At 40.4% G+C, this 24,442-nt stretch overlaps 1 protein-coding gene across 21 annotated transcripts in view; it reads left to right on the top strand.

Annotated features, from left to right (window-relative positions):
• Positions 1 to 24,442, top strand: part of FARS2 (phenylalanyl-tRNA synthetase 2, mitochondrial) — a 524,433-nt gene that overhangs the window by 303,696 nt on the left and 196,295 nt on the right. For all 21 annotated transcript variants that reach the window (XM_063632667.1, XM_063632663.1, XM_055263664.2 and 18 more), the window contains one exon: positions 7,587 to 7,747. In XM_063632667.1, the coding sequence (XP_063488737.1) occupies positions 7,587 to 7,747 (161 nt within the window). The remainder of the gene's footprint in view (positions 1 to 7,586; positions 7,748 to 24,442) is intronic.

Raw genomic sequence — 24,442 nt, 5'->3', positions numbered from 1 at the left:
GAGGCCACGTGCAGAACCACTGTGCTTTGGGCTGTCCTTTGCAAATGCTTCCCTCTCTGCAGCTATAGAGGTGGAGCCTGTAGAGCCAGCTGCTGCTTAGAAGGGTCGCCCCGTGGGATTAGAATCTTTCAAGTTCTAAGATAAATTTTCTCTCCTTTCACACTGATAACTTCTCACTGTCCTCTTTTCTATTGCCATTCTCCTCTTCCTCTGCTTTCTCCTTTCCTTTTTTTTTTTTTTTAAAGTTTCCCATCTCTGGATTCTTCTCTTACATTCTTTTGCTTCTGTGCATAGGGTCGCCCTCTTAGGAAGATTTTCAACAATTATAAATACAAACAATGTTCCTGCATGGGATGCTCAGTGCTGTACAGACTTACATTAGTCAAAATGCCTAACTGCTTCCAATCCTGCATATTCTGTCTAATTGGGAACATTCCTCCACAGTGAATTCTATACTCTGTTGACTCTAGTTTACTGGAACTCACTAGTTTTGGAATGAGGCAAAAAAAAAAAAAAAAAAAAAAATACTGCCTTAAAACCCTGTCAGACCTGGGTACTTGGCAACAAATTACAGCTGAGGAGTGCCAAAGACCTGAAAATTATACCTACCTTGGTTGACAATACCTTTAAGTGTCTGTGTATTTATGACTCACTTTCTTCCATAAAGAATTTGAAGTGCCTTATGAAAGTACATACCCGAGGATAAAATAAATAGTTGAGATAATCAGGGCAAAGAGGAAATGCAGATAAGAAAATAAAACTGGAGCAAGAGTCCCAAAGAGAAATGTACCCTGAACACTTGTGCAGTTGTAGAGGTGACCTGCAAGTTTGCCTCTAAGCTCCCATGGGGCCAAAGTAAAAAGTGAATTTTGACCAATTATGTAGCACATGGCATCCTTAAAATTAAAAACAATCCAGTTGTCAAGAAAAGGAAGGCTTTTCTGTTCCCAAGATCCGAAGTCATTTTCTTAAATCTAAGATCAGTTTATTTCCTGAAGCCTCCTACAGAAAGCTATGTGATAGAGTGGTCACGTCCTTCACAGGAGTCGCCAGTATTGTCTTACTAATGGAATAGGCCAATGACACAATGCAGGGGTGCGATTCAAAAGAAACAAATCGAAAGGGAACCAAAACAAAATGTTTTAAAGGTAAAATTTGATGCAACTCAGCAAATGGACACCGTATCCTTTCTTGCAACCCTCCATGAAAATTGATCGTCACAGGCAAACTTTTTATTAGGATGATTATGAGAATGAAAGGTTGTAGGCAGTGGTAGGCAGCTGGAGTCCAGTTGCTCTCTGTTCCCAGTGAAGGTCTGGTCCATAAGCTTTGACACACAGGTGGTGGGATTTTATGTGCCCGCGGGAATGACCCCTCACTCACCTTAGCACTGGGTCCTCTCAGGTAGAGCCGGTCTCCTGTCTTTAGAAGAGGGTGTCCCTACGGGCAGCCACATGGGACTGAGGCTCCGGAGTCATATGCATATCCCTAGCACAACCATCAGCCTTCTTTTCCCCCATCAACCTTTCAGTGTGGTCCTGCCAGTCATTCACTTAGACCAGTGAACGAACACTTCTTTTTTTTTTTTTTTTTTTTTTTTTGAGACAGAGTCTCGTTCTGTGGCCCAGGCTGGAGTGCAGTGGCGTGATCTCGGCTCACTGCAACCTCTGCCTCCCTGGTTCACGCTATTCTCCTGCCTCAGCCTCCCAAGTAGCTGGGACTACAGGTGCCTGCCACCACGCCCAGCTAATTTTTTTTGTGTGTGTATATATATATATATATATTTTTTTTTAGTAGAGACGGGGTTTCACCATGTTAGCCAGGATAGTCTCAATCTCCTGACCTCGTGATCTGCCCGCCTTGGGCTCCCAAAGTGCTGGGATTACAGGCGTGAGCTGCCGCGCTCGGCCAACCATTTCTACATTTCTAATAAACCAGCTCTAGAACATCTGACTTTTACCAGTGTAGCTTTGCAGTGAGCCTTCTGAAAAAAGCAATTGGAAGTTGTATTTGTGAAGGTAACTATTTTTATCTTTTCAGTGAATTCTTGGATATTAGCCAATGTGATTAATGACTTTAAAGACTCACTGATGTTAAGCCATTCTGTGTGGCAGTAATGGAATGGCAGGAGCAACTATCTATTGTGGCCATTTCGAATGCGAAAAACTGAATTCTCATCATCAGCATTACTCCGAATGCGAAAAACTGAATTCTCATCATCAACATTACTCCCAGTGTGCAGCCTTACACAGGACAGCCCAGCCTCCCCTCGCCGTGTTCTGCAGATGTGATTTCCAGCTGGCGGTGTTCCCTCTGCTCCCTCTTACCCTGCTCCATTCAGAAGCTGGGCCACATGAGGCTGGTAAAGCAAGTCGTCCTTTACTCTGAGACATATTACAGTGGAGCCTAGACTGCCATCATAGTGGCAGCCATGGGGCTCCCTCTTAGGTGAAGTTCGTTCACCCTTTTCCTGAGCCATGTTTCTCACCTGTACCACGTGGCTGTTCATGCGTGGGTCTGGCCTCTTCAGGACTGTTGTGCTTGGCAGCTCCCTGGCTCAGCTGGGAGGAAGATAGCAAATGGGAAATTTCTCTGTTTTTCCATAACTTTATGATAATTCAATTTTGGACTCATACCTTTATTTCTTACTGTTTCTGATATTTCTATTTTGACAAACATCATAGAATGTAGATTTACCTTTTAGATGGTATTTATTCCCTTCAATGCTGTTACTTCTGAGCATTTTGTGATCATTTCCATTTCCCATCTGTGAAACTGGTATTCAGTGTCTAGCAAGCAATGAATGAAGCAGTTAGTGCTTTTTTTCTTCTTCCGTACGCCTTTAGCCTCCCAACCCTTAATTGTGAACACTGTGTAAACTCTGCTTTTCAGAACACCAGCCCTTTTTTGTTTTTCTCTGAGACATCATTCATTCGCACTGTCGTATCTTCAGCTTTGTGCTGTGAGAATGACTCAAAGAATCCACTATATGGGAAGCACATGTTCTTCTCATTAGCACAGATATATGTCTAAAACTCGTTTATGGAGTAGACAGTACTGTGTATGACATTGTGTAGGGACTGTTTTCTCAGAACTCTCAGGTTTAGATGGGGAGAGAGACTTATAAGTGTGATAGTTGCTTATAGAAATATGTACAGCGTGTTTGTCACGGGGAAATGAAGGTAAACTTAATGCTTCAGGGTCAGAGGAAGAATCTCACAGTCAGAATACTTCAATGAAGTTTTAGAGGACCATGAGAGGTTACTTTAGGAGAGGGACAAGTGTTAGGAAGATCCGCTATATTATGACAACGACATATGATGTTTAGAGAACTGTGGATAATCTGAGGTGCTGGGCCCAGCACCAGGTGTGAGGGGCCTTTGGTGGTGTTGTTAGGGGTTATATTTTGTTTCCCAGTCGTGATTCTCAGCTTGCAGTCTGCAGATTCCTAGGGGTCTGTGGATCAGCACTTAGAATATGTAAGAGTTTGCTATGGAACGTCTTAACTTTGTGGGTTTAAATATATATATATAAGCTATATGAGCATATTCTATATCATTTAAATCAGTGTACCTCAACGTGTGGTGCTCAGAATGGTGCTGATCCACAAACTATCAGTTTCCGGTTCACAAGGAGATAACCACAGATGCTGAGAGGCGTTTAGAAACTTACAGCAATTTGACTTGGTACTGCTGTGTCATTCAAGTGTAGGATGTTTGAATTGCCGGTTTGTTGAAGTAGTATTACACACAACAGAATTCATACTTTCAAAACATAGCTAGATGAGTTTTGAAGGATATATACAGTCATGTAAACACCTCACAATCAAGATAGAGAAAATTTCCATCTCCCGGAAAAGTTCTCTCATGTCCTACCAATCTGTTATCTGTCTCTATAGTTTCACTTTGTCTAGAATGTCATGTGAATTGAATCCATATTGTAGATAATCTTTAGTGACTAATCTCTTTTTGTTAAACATAATTCTTTTGAGATTCATGTATTTTGTTCTGTATAGGAATAAGTTATTTTTATACTAGGTCATATTCTGCTATCAGAAAAGGGTCCTGATCCAGACCCCAAGAGAGTGTTCTTGGATCTTGTGTGAAAAAGAATTCGGGGCAAGTCCACAGTGTAAAGTGAAAGCAAGTTTATTAAGACAGTAAAGAAACAAAAGAATGGCTACTCCATAGACAGAGCAGTGGCATGGGCTGTTCCACTGCATAATACTTAGGGTTATCTCTTGATTATATGCTAAACAAGAGGTGGATTATTCATGAGTTTTCCAGGAAAGGGGCAGGCAATTCCCAGAAGTGAGGGTTCCTCCCCCTTTGAGAGTATATAGCGTAGTTTCCAGACATTGCCATGGCATTCGTAAACTGTCATTGCGCTGGTGGGAATGTCTTTTAGCATGCTGATGCATTAAAATTAGCATATAACCAGCAATGAGGAGGACCACAGGCCACTTTTGTCACCATCTTGGATTTGGTGGGTTTTGGTCTGCTTCTTTACCATATCCTGTTTTCTCAGCAGGGTTTTGTGACCTGTATCTTGTGATACCACCCCTGCTGACCTCCTATCTCATCCTGTGACTGAGAATGCCTCACCTCCTGGGAATGCAGCCCAGCAGGTCTCATCCTCATTTTACCCAGCCCCTGCTCAAGGTGGAGTCACTCTGGTTCAGATGCCTTTGACAATTCTACTATATGAATATACCACAATTTCTCCATTCACTGGCTGATGGACATTTGGGGTGTTTCGGGGTTGGGCTATTCTGAAGTAAGCTGTGATGAACATTGATATATTGGACTTTCAGTGCACATGTTTCCGTATCTTAGGTAAATACTTAGGAACGGAATTGCTGTGTCATATGCTAAGTGTCTGTTTCAGGGTTTCCCTGTTTCGTGTTTTGGGTTGGATAATTATTTGTTGTGGGAAACCATTCCTTCCATTATGGGATCTTTAGCAACATCTTTGGCCTCTACCCACTAGATGTCACGATGCTCCCCACTCCCAGTTTTAATCACCAAAAATGTCTTCAGACCTTACTAAATGTCCCGTAGTGGCTAAAATTGCCCCCAGTTGAGAAATGTTGGTTTATTGTAAAAAACTACCAAACTGTTTTTGAAACTACCAAAGTGGTTTTATCATTCCCACCCAATAATTTATGAGTTCCAGTTTTAATGTGTCACATCTTAATTTTTATTCATTTAAATATATTTTCTGATTTCCCTTGTGATGACTTCTTTGGCTCATGTGTTACTTAGAGAAGTATGTTGTTTAATTTCCCAATACTTGGGAGATTTTTCAGATATTTTTCTGTTGATTTCTGATTTATTTGCATTTGGACATAGAACTTTTTTTGTACAATTTCAATCCTTTTAAATATTTGAAATGTATTTTGTGTTCCAGAATATGGTCTGTGGTGGTGAATGACCCATGTACACTTGAAAAGAATGTCAATTATGTTGTTGTTGAGTGGAATGTCATGTGCATAATTTTATATGCAACCAAATTATCAGCCTGTGATGTGCTGGAAATTTTTAAAAAGTTCTTTGCTAATGACCAGTGCATCTCGATCTATCTGTAGCTTATAGCCTGTGTTCCCGTTTGTCTTGATGATTGCCTTGATGCCAAGTGATAACCACAGGCGCTGGTGTTTCACTTATAGTGAAGCCTTTTCCCTCCTGGACTTTGCACATCTAATCCTGAAGCTCCATGAACGTTCTGGTTCAGCTAGAGCGAATGGGGATTTGTGAAACAATTGTAAGGGTTTTGTTGTTGTTGTTGTTTTCTCGCTCTGTGGCCCAAGCTGGAGTGCTGTGGCATAATTTCAGCTCACTGCTGAAATTGAACCTCCACCGCCCAGGTTCAAGCAGTTTTCTTGCCTCAGCCTCTCAAGTAGCTGGGATTACAGGCACACGCCACCATGCCGGGCTAAATTTTGTACTTTTAGTAGAGACTGGGTTTCACTGTTGGCCAGGCTGGTCTTGAACTCCTGATCTCGTGATCCGCCAGCCTCGGCCTCCCAAAGTTCTGGGATTACAGGCATGAGCCACCGCTCCCGGCCAAGTTTTTTATGTTTTAGGAAAACATTAAATGCAAAGTAGAAATGAGAACAAAATGTTTCTTGTGGCTCATTGAGACGAGTCCTGCCTGTATGTCTAGAATCCACTCTTCAGCCTTCCCGTGCTGCATCCCTTCCCTTTGCTATTGAAGAAACTCCTTCAGTCTGGAATTTCCTATCACTTTTCTCTACATTTTGAATCTGGATTAGTTATGTTTGTTTGTTTGCTTTTTTTTTTTTTTTCTGGGTAACAAATTACACTTAGTGGCCTAACATAGCACAAATTGACTATATCATAATATCCTTTCATGAGGAGCCTGGCTATGGATTGATAGGGTCCCCTGATCAGGATCTTTCCAGGTTGAAATCAAGGCGGAGGCAGGGCTGTGTTCTCTGAAGCTGGGGTCCTATCATCAGCTCACTTCAGCTGTTGGGAGAATTTCTTCCGTCCCCCTGTAGAAGTGAAGTTCCCATTTTCTCGCTGGCTGCTGGTGCCTCTCTGAGCTCCTTTAGGACTTCTCAAGGGCCCGAGTCATGCGGCCTCTTCACAGCCAGGAGGGGGATCTCTCTCCAATAGGCCAAGATGGAGTCTTAGATAAAAAGTAAAGCAGTCACAGGCTTACATTCCCATCCTGTTCCTAGATCCCACCCATACTCAACAGGAGGAGTTTACACAAGGCATGTGCATGCGGGATGGGGGTCTCAGAGGCCGTCTCAGCCTACCACAGGATCCTACTCATCTGTTAGTGTCCCATTGGAATTATATTCCTTTCATGAGCTCATTTCATAAGCTTTCCAGCAGTGTGAATTGCTCCCTTGCCTGCCTTCATTCTGCAGTTTCTATCTTCCCTTTTACACTGCCTCAGTTTGTGAAGTAAACCCTTCTAATTCATGGCATTGACACAATCTGAGCAGGACCCTCTATCTTTGGAGTAGGTGGTGCTAGATATGCCCCTCATCTGGGCTTGCTTGTATTCTCTGCAATGCTGAAGTAGCTCTTGCTAAGAATAAGCATTATGGTGTTTAATAAAGCTGAGGTTCTTAAAGGCATGACATATGCACTTTCTTAATGTAAGTTCATTCTAAACATGTTATGGCTAGTATGGCATGTTTTGAATGTATCTCATTATCTACTACACTTAAGGACAGAGACCGTCTTTACTTTCCACTCCGTAACCTATATACAGTGGGCTAAATGTTTGAATCAGAGCAAGCAAAGACTACAGAAAAATCGTAACTCAGTTCAGGAACCAGTGCTTCAGAAAGCCTAGAATTTAATCAGAAATGAAATACAGTACTCCAGACAGTGTGACTTCAGAATGCTTTCATGAGGGCAGTCAGGAATATGGAGATGAAAAAGCGTAGAAGATTGGGCACCTTCATGGATGTCTTTGTAGCGGCTGCCCAGTGCCTTGGCCACTGTGGGCATCTAATTAGTGTCACTGATAACTATCAGGGAGTGGTATGAACCTATCCAATCTCAATACTTTTTAAAAACAACTATTTTGTTTCCTAATCATAGCTGGTGCTCAAGACCGAATCGGCTGGGCTTTTGGCTTAGGATTAGAAAGGCTAGCCATGATCCTCTACGACATCCCTGATATCCGTCTCTTCTGGTGTGAGGACGAGCGCTTCCTGAAGCAGTTCCGTGTATCCAACATTAATCAGAAGGTGAAGTTTCAGGTAAGATGACTTGGAAGAACTGAATAGATAATAATAAAAATGGCCGTCAAGGATCGACAGGATCATGTACTTGAAAGCCATTGAATTTTATTATTTTATTTTATTTTTATTTTACTTTAAGTTCTGGGATACATGCGCAGAACGTGCAGGTTTGTTACATAGGTATACGTGTGCCATGGTGGTTTGCTGCACCTGTCAACCTGTCATCTAGGTTTTAAGCCCCGCATGCATTAGGTATTTGTCCTAATGCTCTGCCTCCCCTTGCCTGCCACCCCCCAACAGGCCCCGGTGTGTGATGTTCCCCTCCCTGTGTCCATGTGTTCTCATTGTTCAACTCCAGCTTATGAGTGAGAACATGTGGTGTTTGGTTTTCTGTTTCTCTGTTAGTTTGCTGAGAATGATGGTTTCCAGCTTCATCCATGTTCCTGCAAAGGACATGAACTCATTCTTTTTTATGGCTGCATGAATTTTAAATAATGTGAATTTGTAAAGAAGTTCCTGGCCAGGCGCGGTGGCTCGTGCCTTTAATCTCAGCACTTTGGGAGGCCAAGACGGGTGGATCACCTGAGGTCAAGAGTTCGAGACCAGCCTAGTCAACATGGTGAAACCCTGTCTCTACTAAAAATACAAAAATTAGCTGGGCATGGTGGCACACACCTGTAGTCCCAACTGCTTGGGAGGCTGAGGCAGGAGCATCACTTGAACCCAGGAGGCGGAGGTTGCAGTCAGCTGAGATCGTGCCGTTGCACTCCAGCCTGAGCAAAAAGAGTGAAACTCTGTCTCAAAAAATAAAAGAAGTTCCTAAATAGAGGTCCATAAACACACAAGGGGTTTATAAACCTTCAGAAATTTTATGCAAGAGAAAAGATATTTGTCAATATTATTAGTCTAAGCAGAGAACCAATTTTGTACTTTTTTTTTTTTTTTTTTTTTTTAAGACAGAATCTCACTCTGTCGCCCGGGCTGGAGTGCAGTACTGCGATCTCGGCTCACTGCAACCTGCACCTCCTGGGTTCAAGCAATTCTCCTGCCTCAGCCTCCTGAGCCGCTGGGATTATAGGTGCCCACCACTACGCCCAGCTAATTTTTTGTATTTTTAGTAGAGACGGGGTTTCACCATGTTGGCCAGGCTGGTCTCAAACTCCTGACCTTGTGATTCGCCTGCCTTGGCCTCCCAAAGTGCTGGGATTCCAGGCGTGAGCCACCGCACCCAGCCCTCATCTAGTATCTTGTCCAACAATTCTACTCCATTCATTTTTCGGATTGAAGCTGCATATGTGTTAGACCATTTGATCCTGTGCCATAGAACTCTGATGAAAGGTTTTTTTAATTAACGATTTTCTTTTCGTGTGTGCTTTATTTTTGATAATTTTTATTGTCTTCTCTTTGGGTTGCTAATCTTTTTTTTTTCCTGTTTTGTCCAAGTAACTATTAAGCCCATCCAGTGAATTAATCATTCCCCAGATAACTGTATTTTTCAATTCTAGAATTTGCATTTGCTTCCTTTTTAGAGTTTTCATTTATCTACTGAAATGCTTGATCTTTTCATCCATTTCATCCATTCTTCCTTAAATTCTTTCACATATTCATAATGGTTATTTTATTTTATTTTATTTTATTTTATTTTATTTTATTTTATTTTATTATTTTTTATTTTATTTTGAGACGGAGACTTGCTCTGTTCCCCAGGCTGGAGTGCAATGGCGTGATCACGGCTCACTGCAACCTCTGCCTCCTGGATTCAAGCAATTCTCCCACCTCAGCCTCCCGAGTAGCTAGGATTACAGGCATGCACCACCATGCCTGGCTAACTTTTGTATTTTTAGTAGATACAGGGTTTCACCATGTTGGCCAGGCTGGTCGTGAACTCCTGACCTCAGGTGATCCACCCGCCTTGGCCTCCCGAAGTGCTGGGATTACAGGTATGAACCACTGTGCCCGGCCTCATAATGGTTATTTTAAAGTACTTGTCTTTTAATTCCAACCATGTGGTTATCTAGTGTTCTTTTGTTGTGGTTGTTTTCCCTTCCTAATCATGGCTTACATTTTTCCTGCTTCTTCACTTGTCTTTTTTTTTTTTTTTTGATCGTGTTTGAATGGACAAAGACGGAGGTAGATAAAAATGTATCCCCAGAAAGCCTTATGCTTTCTACCTTCTGGCTGCTAAGGTGACTAGGCCAGATCTTTTTGTTCTAATCAGGACTTGAGTTGAATTTCACATCTGATTTCCTCTTGATGGTGAGATCTAGCCCTGCCTGCAGCAGAGTTTGGGATCTAACCATGTGAGATCACAGGATCTCTTTCTGCTTTCCATCCACTTACCAGCTTCTTCCACCACCAGCATTTGTAAGCAGAAATATTATGAAGGAGAATTGGCTGGCAGTGAGGGTTAGCTCTGTTTCTCCATTTTCCAATCTGCCATATGCCAGCCCATGCTTGGCTCATGCAAGTGTGGCTCATTTCTTCTTATTCCAACAAAATGTCTTTGCCAGTAGCAGGCTAGCTCTTCTGCCTACTCATGCCCCAGCGGTGAAAGCAGCCATCAGTGTCTATCTACCTAGAAGGGCTCATCTCTCTCTGGAGTTATACTTATTTATATTTGTGTACAGACCTTTTCAACTGTATTAGTCCATTTTCATGCTGGTGATAAAGATATACCTGAGACTGGGAAGAAAAAGAGATTTAATTGGACTTACAGTTCCACATGGCTGGGGAGGCCTCAGAATCACGGTGGTGGGCGAAAGGCTCTTCTTACATGGCGGCAGCAAGAGAAAATGAGGAAGAAGCAAAAGCAGAAACCCCTGATAAACCCATCAGATCTTGTGAGACTTAATCACTATCAGGAGAATAGCACAGGAAAGACCGGCCCCTGGGATCCCATTACCTCCACCTGAGTTGCCCCCACAACATGTGGGAATTCTGGGAGATACAATTGAAGTTGTAGATTTGGGTGGGGACACAGCCAAACCATATCATCAACTTTAAGGACAGGTGTGATTTTTGTGAATGTATTTTTTTATTGTTACAGTGAAGCACACTGATTTTGTGTGTGTGCCCATCTGCATCTTAAACCTTCCTATGTGTATATGTATATGTGCATATATTTTTGGTTTTACCTTATGAGGACTTTTTTTTTTTTTTTGAGACGGAGTCTCTCTCCGTCGCCCAATCTGGAGTGCAGTGGCGCAAACTCGGCTCACTGCAAGCTCCGCCTCCCGAGTTCATGCCATTCTCTTGCCTCAGCCTCTCCGAGTAGCTGGGACTACAGGCGCCCGCCACCACGCCTGGCTAATTTTTTTGTATTTTTAGTAGAGACGGGGTTTCACCGTGGTCTCGATCTCCTGACCTCGTGATCCGCCCGCCTCGGCCTCCCAAACTATGAGGACTTTTAAAAACTTCTACTTGAATAATTATGTTTTATTTTAGCATCAATTTCCTTGTAGACTAATTTGAAATAAAGCTGTATCTAATTCACAATAAAACCTGGCTAAGGCTGTAACTTTTTCTCATTCTTTTTTTTTAACATATTGTCAGTTATTTAATCAGCAAACATTTATGGAACACCAACATTGTGTAGAATGGTGTGCTCAACACCACGGTGTGACAAATAAAGATGAAAAACACAGTTGCCACCATAATTAAGTGGCTCAAATTCAATTTTAAGTGTACTTACAACAATCTTTTTTTATGAGACACGTAGTCAGAAATAGACTCTTGATCTCTTGTACTAAATGTCATTTTTTTCTCCTTTCTGCCTTCAAATTTGAAAGCCAATATATGCATACCTGCACTAATATATAATTTTTATAGTTGTCTTTGTGTAACAAACTTAAGAACTTCTAATGGGGCAGTTAGGATTTGTATATTCATATTTAGTATATGTTCATAAACTACTTTGTGTAGATTATAGATCATACTATTACCTACGTATTCACTTATAATTAGTATCTGTTCTTGTTAGTTTCCTGTTGCTTAGGTAACCAGTTACCACAAATCTAGTAGCTTGAAACAGCACGTATTTATTATTTTACAGTTCTAGAGGTCAGAAAACCAAAATCCACCCAACTGGGCTAAAGTTAAGGTGTCAGCAGGGCTGGCTCCTTCTGTAGGCTCTCTGGGGAATCCACCTTCTTGATTTTTCTGGCTTTTTTTTTTTTTTAATATACTTTAAGTTCTAGGGTACATGTGCACAACGTGCAGGTTTGTAACATATGTATACATGTGCAGTGTTGGTTTGCTGCACCCATTAACTCATCATTTACATTAGGTATTTCTCCTAATGTTATCCCTCCCTCTTCCCCCCACCCCACGACAGACCCTGGTGTGTGATGTTCCCCGCCCTGTGTCCAAGTGTTCTCGTTGTTCAGTTCCCAGCTATGAGTGAGAACATGCATTATTTGGTTTTCTGTCCTTGCGAACTATCACCTTTTCTGGCTTTTAAAGGCCATCCTCAGTCCTTGGATCATAGCCATGCATCATGTTGCCTTTTCTGTCTGCTTCCATCTTTTGTCACATTGCCTTCTCTTTGACCTTTGCTTCTTTCTTTTAAGGACCCTTATGATTATATCAGGCCTTGCTGGGTAATTCAGGATAATCTTCCCATCTCAAAATACTTCTTTTAAAGTAATCCTTTAATACTTTAATACAAATTAATTCTCTAATACAAAAGGAAATGTAAATTTCCTTTTGAATGTAAGGTAACATATTTCTAGGTTACAGGGATTAGGACATAGATATCTTTGGGTAGGGTTGGGGGGATTTTTCAGTCTACCACAGTGTTCCCTTTGACCCCTAAAGATTCACGTCTGTCTTTTGTAAAATACATTTAGCCTATCCCAAGGTCCCACAAACTCTGAACCCATTGCAAAATCAACTCAGAATCCAAAATGTCATCTAAATATCATTAGCCCCTAAGTCCCATTTCATCATTTAATTATCTAAAGCTGGTTTATGTGACACTCTGGGTATGATTCATCCTGGGGCGAAATTCCTCTCCACCTTTGCACCTGAAGCAAGGTACCTACTCCCAAAATACAATGAGTAGGATAGGCATTGGAGAATACTCATGACATTTCCATTCAAAAAGGAAGAAAATGAAAGGAGAAGAAAAAGAGTCACTGGTTCCAAGCTATTTCAAAATTCAGCCATTAGGTTTCAAGGCCTGGGGATAATTCTGTATGGCCCATGGCTTCACCTTTTTGACCTGTATTTCTACCCTCTAAAATATCCTTCTTTTTTAAAGTTCATTTATTTATTTATGAGACCAAGTCTTGCTCTGTCATCAGGCTGGAGCCCAGTGGTGCCATCACGGCTCACTGCAACCTCCACCTCCCAAGCTCACATCTCAGCCCCCCGAGTAGCTGGTACTACAAGTACATGCTACCACACCCGGCCAGTTTTTTGTATTTTTAGTAGAGAAGGTGTCTTGCCATGTTGCCCAGGCTGTTTTTCAGCTCCTGGGCTCAAGCAGTCTGCCTGCCTTGGCCTCCCACAGTGTCAGGGTTACAGGCATGATGAGCCACTGTGCCTAACCTCCTTTTTTATTAAGGGTGGCATGTATATGCAGGTGAGTTGTTTTATTACCCTGGCTTTTGCCTGAAGAATTTGAGGAGTCAAATAGGCTTCTTTCTTTCCTTTTCTTTTTGTTCTTTTCTTTTGTCCCTCTCAATTCCAGCTGACAGTGTTCCTGATGGTAAATCATTCTCAAAACCTCGTGGCTCTCCCATGTATATCATAGGGATTCATTCCATTACACAAGAGGCTCCTCTGCAGCTCTTTCTTGAATAATTCATAGCTATTTTTGGCTTCTGCTGAGATGCCTGAGGGGATCCTTGAATCATATGCTTACTTTCTTCAAAGAGCCCTCTGTGTCACTAAATACCCTGATCCTTCGAAACTTCTGAGGCATTAACAAAGGGTTGTATAGCTGCACTCATGGCTTTCTCTCCAGAGCACTTTTCTTTCAGTGAAACCCCGAACTTTTTGTCTTTTTCAGTCTAGATAGGCTAAGAATTTCCCAAATTGTCTAACCTTGCTTCTCTTTGCATAGCGGTTCTCTTAATTTGTCTGTTTTCTCCTGCAAGAATAAAGCAGGCTGCATTTTCACTGTTTGCCTGGAAATTTCCTCAGCTAAATATCCAAGTTCATTGTTTACAAGTTTTGCTTTCCATTTCCAATTCATCTAATTCTGCCGCTATGAATGAACAAGAATCCCCTTTCCTCTACCTTCCACTAACATGTTCCTCATTTCCTCGTGAGCCCTTACCAGCAGGGCTTTTGACATCTGTATTTCTACCACCAGTATGTTGATGAATATTTGGATATTCTCAGACAGAATAGGTTTTCTCTACCATGCTCCTCACTTTTTCCTTGCCTGTCAGAGTCTGTAACATCCATATTTCTACAAGAGTCTTTTCAAGGCGAAATAGCCATTTAATATCATGGTGCTCCAAGTTGTCTACTACCCATTGACCAATTCCAAGGCTAATTCCACATTTTTATGTATTTGTTGCAAGCAATACCTCACTTCCAGATACAAAAATATGTATTAGTTTCTTGTTGCTGCTATAATAAATTACCACAAATTTAGAAGCTTAAAACAACGTGAGCTTATTATTTTATGTTTTTGGAGGACAGAAATCCAGAATCAGCCTGATTGGCCTAAGGTAAAAGTGTCAGCAGGGCTGGTTCCTTCCGGAGGCTCTGGGGGAGAATCTGTTCCCTTGCCTTTGCCCGTCTAGAGGCAGTCCTCAGTTCTTGGCTTATGACAGCATCACATGCCTTCCCCCAAGCCCTGCCACTTTCCTCTGTAAACACCTTACCCTGTCTCTGAATTTTTGCCTCCCTCTTTGAAGGACTCTTCTGATTACATGGAACCCACCAGGATATTCAGAATAATCACCTCATCTGAACATCCTTCCTTAATTATAGCTATAAATATCTTTCTTAATATAGGATAACATATTCACAGGTTCCAGGGAGTAAGACATGGATATCTTTGGAAGGGGGCTATTATTTAGCCTAGCACTTGTGCCATTTTATATCCTATTTCATCATGACAGATTGCTTGCCTTCAGATATAATAGAGTGGTTTGTCTTTAGGGATAAAAAATACGGATAGAACTAAAGCATTAGCCATTTTCAACTATTTATGTAGAGTTGTCATATTTACATATATTAGAGGGGACTGTGTTGACAGAAAACTTGTTTTATCACTACAGTTGACCTGCCTTGAGAAAAATACTTAAAATGATTGTAATCCTCTGCAATCCCAGAGGTGGGGTGAGAAAATGGGGAAAAGGCCTGCTGGCAGCTAAGAACTTGTGGATCCCCTGGCCAGGAAACTCTGGAAGCCGTTTGGGAATCCTGTTGTGCAAGAAGCAGAAATTTCTCTTCCTTGGTCTCCTTTTAGGCCCTCCTAAGTTATGTTCTAGGCCGTGTTGGCTTCTGTGGTGTCTTTCTCTGTGTGGCCTCCACATCCTGTCCTGTACATCTTTCTGTCCAGCTGTGGGGCACTCTCCTGGGTGCTAGCAACAGTCTCTGATTGATGGGACCCTGATTCCTCACCTGTGCGACTCTTTTCCTGAATACCTTGAAACCCAGTTTTAAATCTAGTCAGTATGAAACTCAAGTTAAAATGTGATTTCAATTTTTGATGTTCATTTTACTTATTTTGAATTAAGTGCTTTGCCTACCATGGCTTTCTTTAACCAACCTGGATCTGTGCTTGAGATAAGTGGGTCAACAATATGGTTATTCTGTTATGCAAGTGATATCTTGTTCTGTCCACCACTGCAACTTCCCATGCTGTATTCATTCTGAGTGTTTGGGTCTTTGTTGTATATACTCCTGCCAACTCCCCTGAAGCAAAATTTGCTGTTTCAGTGCATTGAACTGAATATTCAATAATAAAACTTTAATTTATGCTTTGTTTTTTAAACAGTCTAAAATTATGAATTCAATATTTAGTCCTACACAGAGCGATACTTATTGAAAATTACTCAACATTGTACATTTTACTTACAGATTTTATTTAGGACTTACTAATTCTGTGTCTATCCATGGTGGCTTACAAGGTCAGTCCTCATTGGATGAAATAATTCAGCAATATTGGCTGTTATCTTTTTCCCAGTTAAAGGGTTTTACTGGCTGTCTTCTGAGGCCACAGACTATAATATTTCTAATCCTGAATGGGGTCTCAAATACTTATCACTGCAACAGGAGTAGATGAGAATGGATGGGTAGTGGCTGCAAACCTATGATACTACACTCTATCCAAGATGATAATACTTGTAGTTAGTAGTTAACACTTACTTCAGCCTTACTCTGTGTCAAGCACTATTATAAAGGCTTTCCATGTTGTAATTTAATTTTCTCAGTAACCCTCTGAGTTTGGGTGCTGTTATTCTTGCTGTGTTATACGTGAGAAAGTTGTAGCAGAGCCATCATCTCAATAGCATTGTTATGTTATGTATGTGGCTCAATCAGGGCTTCCAGAAGCCATTCCCTAAAGTTTAACCTGAGTATAAAACTCATAGGTGGATTATTCAGAGCCAAAGGATTTAAATTTTTTTAACAAATCTAAAAATCAGTATACAGTTTACAGACAAATACAGCATGAAGTTTAAATGATCTAATCTATGAACTTACTGGTTTGTAGGCTGCAAGTATTAATGCTTTCTCAAACTTCAATGTGCAGGTGAATCCCTGGTGGAGCTTGTTAAAATGCAGATTCTAATTCAGTGGGTCTGGGATGGGGCCTGGGATTCTGCATTTCTAACAGTTTCCCAGGTGAAACTCATGCTGCTGGTCCACAAGCCACACTCTGAATCAAAGTAATAATGGTTAAAATTATTTAACTTGTCAGGGTCTCAGCTACATCGTTGTTCAATTAGATGGTAAAAGATGGTCTGACTAGGTGGTGAAACCCACTTCCTTCTCTGTTGCACTCTCATTTTGAGTATAACTGTTATAATAAGCAGGTCTGTAATTTGATACCTTTGGCACTCAATCTTGAAACTATTTTCTTTCTTTTTGCCCTAAATTTTATTTCCATGGATTTCCAACAGTTGTAAAACTATTACACTTGTTTTTTGGATTAACTGCTGAAACTCCTTCCTTCCTTTCTTCCTTCCTCCCTTGTATTTTTCAAGGTGAGGGAACTATGTGAATAACTCATTTAGTTTAAATGCACATTTTTAAAAATTATACTTAAGTCAGAGATTTGCTTGTGCACGTTAATTTGTGACAGGAAAGTGTTAGTATTTACTTCAGAAAAAAAGAAGCTAAAGACGAAGAAAGAAGAGAAAGGGCAAAGAATTTGGAAGCATCAGTAGGAGGGACAGTTACTATGAAAGAGTTTGTATCAATTAGGTCATCTCTGAGGTCAGTCATGCCTAGAGTCCCAGGGGAAACTCTGGGTCAGAGTTCATCCTTGCTGTTTCTATGGTAGCAAGCATCAGCCTTGAGTGCTGCATGATATGAGGCCTGGGGGGTTCTTAAGGCCAGGGCTGGCTCTTTTATGCCTTGTAGCAATCACAGTTCAATACACTATTCACCTGTACGTTAATTTGTTGAGGACCTTATAATACTTGCCATTTGTTGAATGCTGTGTGTAAGCCATTGAGCTTAATACTTTGCCTCTGTTACAGCTTTTATGCATCACAGTGGATGAGGTGAGTACTATAAATCCGTGTTACAGATGATGAAAATGAGGCTTAGCACCGGCAAGTGATGCAGCCATAACTGTCGTAGTAAGTAACAGAGCCAGGATTTTAACCAAAGCTGACTCCAGAGACCTCCTAATATTGAAGTAATAAGCTGTTACTGTTGCCTATACCAAGCTGCTGTGCTAGACGCTAGAGTAAGGCGGACTTGGTGGTCCCTGACTTCAAGTTATTTCTAATCTAGAGTATGAGGCAGATTTATCAAGAGACACTTATAATATGTGATACAGCTTGGCTCTGTATCCCCACCCAAATCTCATCTTGAATTGTGCTCTCATAATCCCCACGTGTTGTGGGAGGGACCTAGTGGCAGATAATTTGAGTCACGGGGGCGGCTTCCCCCATACTGTTCTCGTGATAGTGAGTAAGTCTCATGACATCTGATGGGCTTATCAGGGGTTTCTGCTTTTACATCTTCCTCATTTTCTCTTGTCACCACCGTGTAAGAAGTGCCTTTCACCTCCTGCTATGATTCTGAGGCCTCCCCAGCCACGTGGAACTGTAAGTCCAACTAAACCTCTTTTTCTTCCCAGTATCTGGTACGACTTTATCAGCAGCATGAAAAGGGACTAATACAGTATGTAACAGTGGTGGAACTATACACAGGTGAATGTCGAATTTCACTGATACTGACCAATGAATGTGGCGGTCAAAATTTTCTTCTTCCTTTCTTTAATCCTTTTTTGCTAGTTAATTCTCTAAATCCTTCCGCGTCTCTCCAGAATTGTATTAGGCCTTGAGCCTCTGATTACTTGCTGATCTCCTTGGCTTGGAATAGCTTCAAGATCTGGTTTTGCTGTCATTATCATAAATGTTGTCTAATAGAGACTTAATGTGGGATTTCGCAGTGTTTCCTCATTCTATTCCCAAATAAATCCAGCTGTGAGAATCGCATCAGCTTCATTGTGTTGCAATGAAATTCGTGGATCTCAAACTTTTTCATTATTTCCATGTGTATTTTTCTCACTTTACTTCCCCCAAAAGTATATTAAGGATTTTCTTTTGCTGGAGAAGAGATGTTTATCTCAGAAAAAACTAATAGGGATACAGGAAGAAATGTGAAAGATGACCAATCATAGAACCTTTTATATGTATTCAGTAAGCATTGTTGACTTCAAAATAAGGAGAGGTGCAGTGACCAAGAGTATAGACAAGTTTGTATTGGAATAATCACAGTGCTTATATCTAAAGCATTTATAACAGAGCCTGTCACATTGTAAGCATTTAATCCATGCTAAATGTTATTTACATTTTTACCACCACTACTACTATTCTGTTGTCACCACCACTCCCACAACTTCAGATAGTCACTTATGAAATGGATGATAGGGGCTACTGGAAAAACTATTGCAACCTGCAGTCTATCTTCTGCTGACTAATGCTTGAAACCTCCCCTTAGCGCTCGCTTCCTTTAGCTTAATACTTTAATCCTAGTTAAACCTAACATGTTCCTTTTGCCTCGAACTGGCTGTGCCTACCTTTCATAGGATAACTGGATGGGATTAGTGGGGAGTGTGTAGCTATGGAACACTTTTTTCTGTTTGAAATTGAGTATAGAAATCAGGGTCATTGTGGTGCATTCAACTAACTTAACTATATGGGTCAAAAGGAAACATACACTGTTCCGAGAGCAGCAGCCACAGTCCTCATGATTCTCAGTCCCTTGTACCCTCAGTTTCCATCTTCAGCTTGCTTTGCCAACATTGATATTGTATAACCTTAGCCTTATGATGTTAGGACATTTAATTGCCCTGTAGTCTGTGGAGTCCTATGGATTGTGGCCCTCTGCTTGTGTTGAAACCTGCTCCATCAGAGGTCTGTGGGCTGATTTTTTGTGAAAAAGGAGATCTTTTGGTACGTTTTACATATTTAGATTATTGTAACTCCGTATTTCTTTCTTGTTTATTGAGTTACTAAGAAAGAAAGAAAGAAAGAAAAAAAAATGAACGAACTGGGTCCTCAGCATTTTCTTACAGTTTTCTTGTAGTGTAGATTGGAAGAATGTTAAACATATCCAATATCCTTGTTGCATTTTCTTGGCTATTAACCTTAAGGAAATAAATATATGAGAACTTTCTATTTATAGATAGCATATTAAACCTTAAATCTTGCCAACAGTCTATAAAATTTGACAAATTAGGTGTAATATATTTTAGGAATCATCTATCTGACCAAAGAAGTTTTGTCACTTCAGTCCCTGGAATCAGAGGGATACTTTTATACTGCACAGAATCACCTAAAGTGTATATTTAATACTTGGTGGATTATAGAGTTAAAAAGTTACAGTTGTAGAAAGAGATCATCAGAATAGGGACCAGAAACAAATACCGGTTTGAAGGAACTGACATAGAAAGAAAGGTCGTGTCAATTAAGTGATGATGGACAAGTGAATGTCTTTTTTTTTCCTGCGTGTGAATATGGGAAGTAGTTGTTACAGGGTGGTAGGAGGGATGACTTCGGCTTCAACCAAGAGAAGACCCAGCTAAGAATGGTTTAAATAACAACAACAGCAGCAAACCTGCAATGATGCCAGGGCTCTAAAACACTGAACATTTTAATCTCAAATTTGTCCCCTCAAGATTGAGGGATGGTTGCGGGACTACCAAGCATTACCTCTTACGACAAAGTCTAGAGGCAGAAAATGGAACACATTTGCTTCCTTTTCTTAAGTGTGAGGGAGAGTTTTTCTGGGAGACCTCAGCAGACTTCCCTCACATCTCATTTTCAAGGTAGTTGGAGTGGTCTGTGAAGTTAGCCTGTTATTTTCTGATGTTTGTACTGAGCTCTTGTCAGTAAAGCTTATGCTTTTGCATTATTTCACAACGAACAATGCCACATGCTTACAATTATGGCCTATCGAGAAAGATATCTCTTGTTACTGTAGATATTTTTATGAACAGATAGTCCCTTATGAAATGGATGATGGGGCTACTGGAAAAACTATCGCAACCTACAGTCTATCTTCTGCTGACTGATGCTTGAAATCTCCCCTTAGAGCTCGCTTCCTTTAGTTTAATACTTTAATCCTAGGTAAACCTAACATGTTCCTTTTGCCTAGAACTGGCTGTGCCTACCTTTCATAGGATAACTGGACAGGATTGGTGGGAAGCATGTAGCCATGGAACACTTTTTTCTGTTTGAAATTGAGTATAGAAATCAGGGTCATTATGGTGCATTCAACTAACTTAACTGTATTGATCAAAAGGAAAAAGGGCGCAAATACTAACTTTACACAACCTAGGAGTTACATCTTCAGAGTTACCAAGGAACTCTCAAATGTTGATCAGAACTAATTCAAATGGAAAAGTCAAGGTTCACATTAACGTTCTGGGGACCAAATTAAGTCAAAGTAATTTACCGAGTAAGAATAATTACGATGCAGCCGTAAAAAATGATGAGTTCATGTCCTTTGTAGGGACATGGACGAAACTGGAAAACATCATTCTCAGTAAACTATCGCAAGGACAAAAAACCAAACACCGCATGTTCTCACTCATAGGTGGGAATTGAACAATGAGAACTCATGGACACAGGAAGGGGAACATCACACTCCGGGGACTGTTGTGGGGTAGGGGGAGGGGGGAGGGACAGCATTAGGAGATATACCTAATGCTAAATGACGAGTTAATGGGTGCAGCAAACCAACACGGCACATGGATACATATGTAACAAACCTGCACATTGTGCACATGTACCCTAAAACCTAAAGTATAATAATAAAAAATAAAAAAGAAAGGTAAATGTAGTTTTTCTGTGTCGTTAACTTCCCTCATCCTGTACAAAAGAACAAACACATTTCTTCACTATTTCAATCAGAGGCTTATTCTGCTCCTCTACTCAGAGGGCGAGAGGAGCACATGGGCACACCTGAGATGTGAGGAATTGAAGGCTGCCTGTATTTAGACACAGAAATGAGTTACTTTGTAGGTACAGTGTCACATGGCCTTTCAAACTTCGTGCATTTATACTGGCATTTTCTATGTGTAATCTTGCAACCTCGAAGATGAAGAATGTGGTTAAAGGAAGCAGTACTTCATATAGTGGATAGTTTAATTATTCTTTCTATCACTTGGCCAAATAATGAATTAAATGTTTTCTTTCAATGTGAGAGAAGAATTCATTTTATTTATGTATTTATTTTATTTTTTTTTTTTTGAGACGGAGTCTCTCTCTGTCACCCAGGCTAGAGTGCAGTGGCGTGATCTCGGCTCACTGCGAACTCTGCCTCCCGGGTTCACGCCAATCTCCTGCCTCAGCCTCCTGAGTAGCTGGGATTACAGGCGCCCACCACCACGCCCAGCTTATTTTTTTATTTTTTATTTTTTGTATTTTTAGTAGAGACGGGGTTTCACCATGTTAGCCAGGATGGTCTCGATCTCCTGACCTCGTGATCCACCCGCCTCGGCCTCAGAATTTATTTTTTAATGCTCTCTGTGAGATTTATTAATTACAAGTTATAATTCACTGTCCTTTATAGTGAATTGTAAATGGATGACCCTTGTAAGAGTCCATATGGCAGAGTTTGAACTCTTGGGTAACTGTGATTTGAGAAGCGATTTTGCATCTATTTTGATTCATTTTTAAAATGATTATCTAAACATATATTTCTGGATTTAACTTGTTAATAAAAATGTAGAACTGTGTGCCTACCAGCCAGCTATTTACCTCTGTCAAATCCTAGGATTTTACTACAGATTTTATAAAGAGTAAAAGTGGTTAGGCACAGGGGCCTCACGCCTGTAATCCCAGCACTTTGGGAGGCTGAGGCGGGAAGATCGCTTGAGCCTAAGCATTTGAGACCAGCCTGGGCAACATAGAGAGACCCCGTCTTTACAGAACAAATAAAAATAAATTAGCTAGACATGGCGGTGCACCTGTGGTACCAGCTACTTGGTTGGCTAGGCAGGAAGATTGCTTGAGCTGGGAAGGTCAAGGCTGCAGTGAGCTGTGATCATGCCACTGCACTCCAGCCTGGGCAACAGAGTGAGACCCTATGTCAAAGCAAACAAACAAAAAAACAGTAAAAGCATTAGAAATGCAGTTGAAACACCTACGTCTCCCTGATTTCATTTTGCTTCCCGGTCTCCCCAGAGGTCACCACTAGCTGCAGTTTGATATTTACCTTTCTTAAGTTCTTACTCCATTTGTATGTGTCCAAAAAACATTTTGTAGGATTGCTTCAAAATTTATATTATATGGTCAAAGTCGCTAAAATATAGAAATCCAGAGAGGTTTTCTGGAAATTTGTTGAGCAAATTCTAAAATGTATATGGAAATGTAGAGGGCCAGGAATAGCCAAATAACAATGTTGAAGGATTTGCTTAATCTTATGTCATCTTTTTGAAAAGCGATAGTAATTGTGAGAATGCGGAACTGATGCAAGGATCAACACAAAGGCCCATGGAATGCAATGAGGAGCTTGGAAACACACCTGCGCACTATGCTAGATTTATGGCAGTACTAGCACTATGGAACAGAGGCAGGAGGACAAGGCTTCTGTGTAAATGGAGCAGGGATAATTAGGTATCCACATGGAAAAAAATGAAACTTGACCCCATATTTATAATTGTTCAAAAATGAATTCCAGGGGGTTCATAGATCTAAATGTGAAAAGCAATTTATTAGCTTGCCGCCTTTGAAAAAGCTGTTTTACCGTGATTCTTTCATTATTTTTGGAGTAAATTGAATTGAGGAGATCGAACTAAATGAACTATGGTAATATAAAATTAAAACCTAATTAAATGTCTGCTCTTCCAAGTTTTGAAATGAGTATTTACTTAAAATGCTTCCTATAAGTTTTTTCTATAGCATTTTATCAAATTAGGGGTGTTTCCTTCTACTTTGAGTTTGCTTAAAGTTTTTGTTACAAATGAATGCTAAAATTTATTAAATCCGTCTATATATTTCGAGATGATCTCATGATTTCTGGCTTTATTCTGTTAATCTTATGACATTTAGTGATTGTTTTTTGAGTGTTAAACCAATATTTTATTCCTGAAATATATATAACTTGGTTGTAAAATATTACCATTTTATATACTTGTAGATTTTATTTGTTAATATTTCTTCAGGATTTCTAACTTTGTGTTCAGGGATGAACTAGGCCTTTAACTTCCTGTGATTGTTACGATCTTCTCAGGTTTTGATGTTAAGATTATGATATCCTCATAAAACTGGTTTAGAAGTATTTCCATTTTCTAGCCTCTGGAAGAATATTTTGAAGATTTATGTTATTTCTTTCTTAAGTGTTGGATCCAATTTACTAGTGAAGTCACCAGGGGCTGGAGTTTCTTTTGTGGAAAGTTTTTAAATTACGATTAAATTTTTAAATAGTTATTAGGCTATTCAGATTTTCTGTTTTATTTTGTATCGGTTTTGATAAATTGTGTTTTTTTCTAGGGCATTGTCTATTTTAAATTTTCATATGTATTGGCACGGCTGGGCGCTGTGGCTCACACCTGTAATCCCAACACTCTGGAGGATAGAGGCAGGCAGATCACTTGAGGCCAGGAGTTTGAGACCAGTCTGGCCAATATGGTGAAACCATGTCTCTACTAAAAATACAAAAAAAAAATACCTGGGTGCGCTGGCTCATGCCTGTAATCCCAGCTACTTGGGAGGCTGAGGCACAAAAATTGCTTGAACCCGGGTGGTAGAAGTTGCAGTGAGCCGAGATCATGCCACTGCACTCCAGCCTGGGCGACAGAACAAGACTCTGTCTCAAAAACAAAAACAAACAAATAAAAAATGTATTGGCATAAAGCTGTTGGTAATATTCTCTTAATATACTGATTTAAAGAAACACTATTTTCAATTAGTCAACAGTTGAGCATAATTGTTAATATTTTATCAAATTTTGCACACACTTTTTTTTTTTTTTTGGCATACCAAACCTTCTCTTAGAGTTTGCTTTTCTTCTTAATGAAGTATATTGTTTGAGTATTTGTTTCTGTGAGGGGTTATGAGTGGT

Source organism: Symphalangus syndactylus, chromosome 23 (genome assembly GCF_028878055.3).
Source record: "Symphalangus syndactylus isolate Jambi chromosome 23, NHGRI_mSymSyn1-v2.1_pri, whole genome shotgun sequence".
Taxonomy (NCBI): domain Eukaryota; kingdom Metazoa; phylum Chordata; class Mammalia; order Primates; family Hylobatidae; genus Symphalangus; species Symphalangus syndactylus.
The sequence above is the reverse complement of the archived record's forward strand: the minus strand, read 5'-3'. Positions and strand labels throughout refer to the sequence as shown.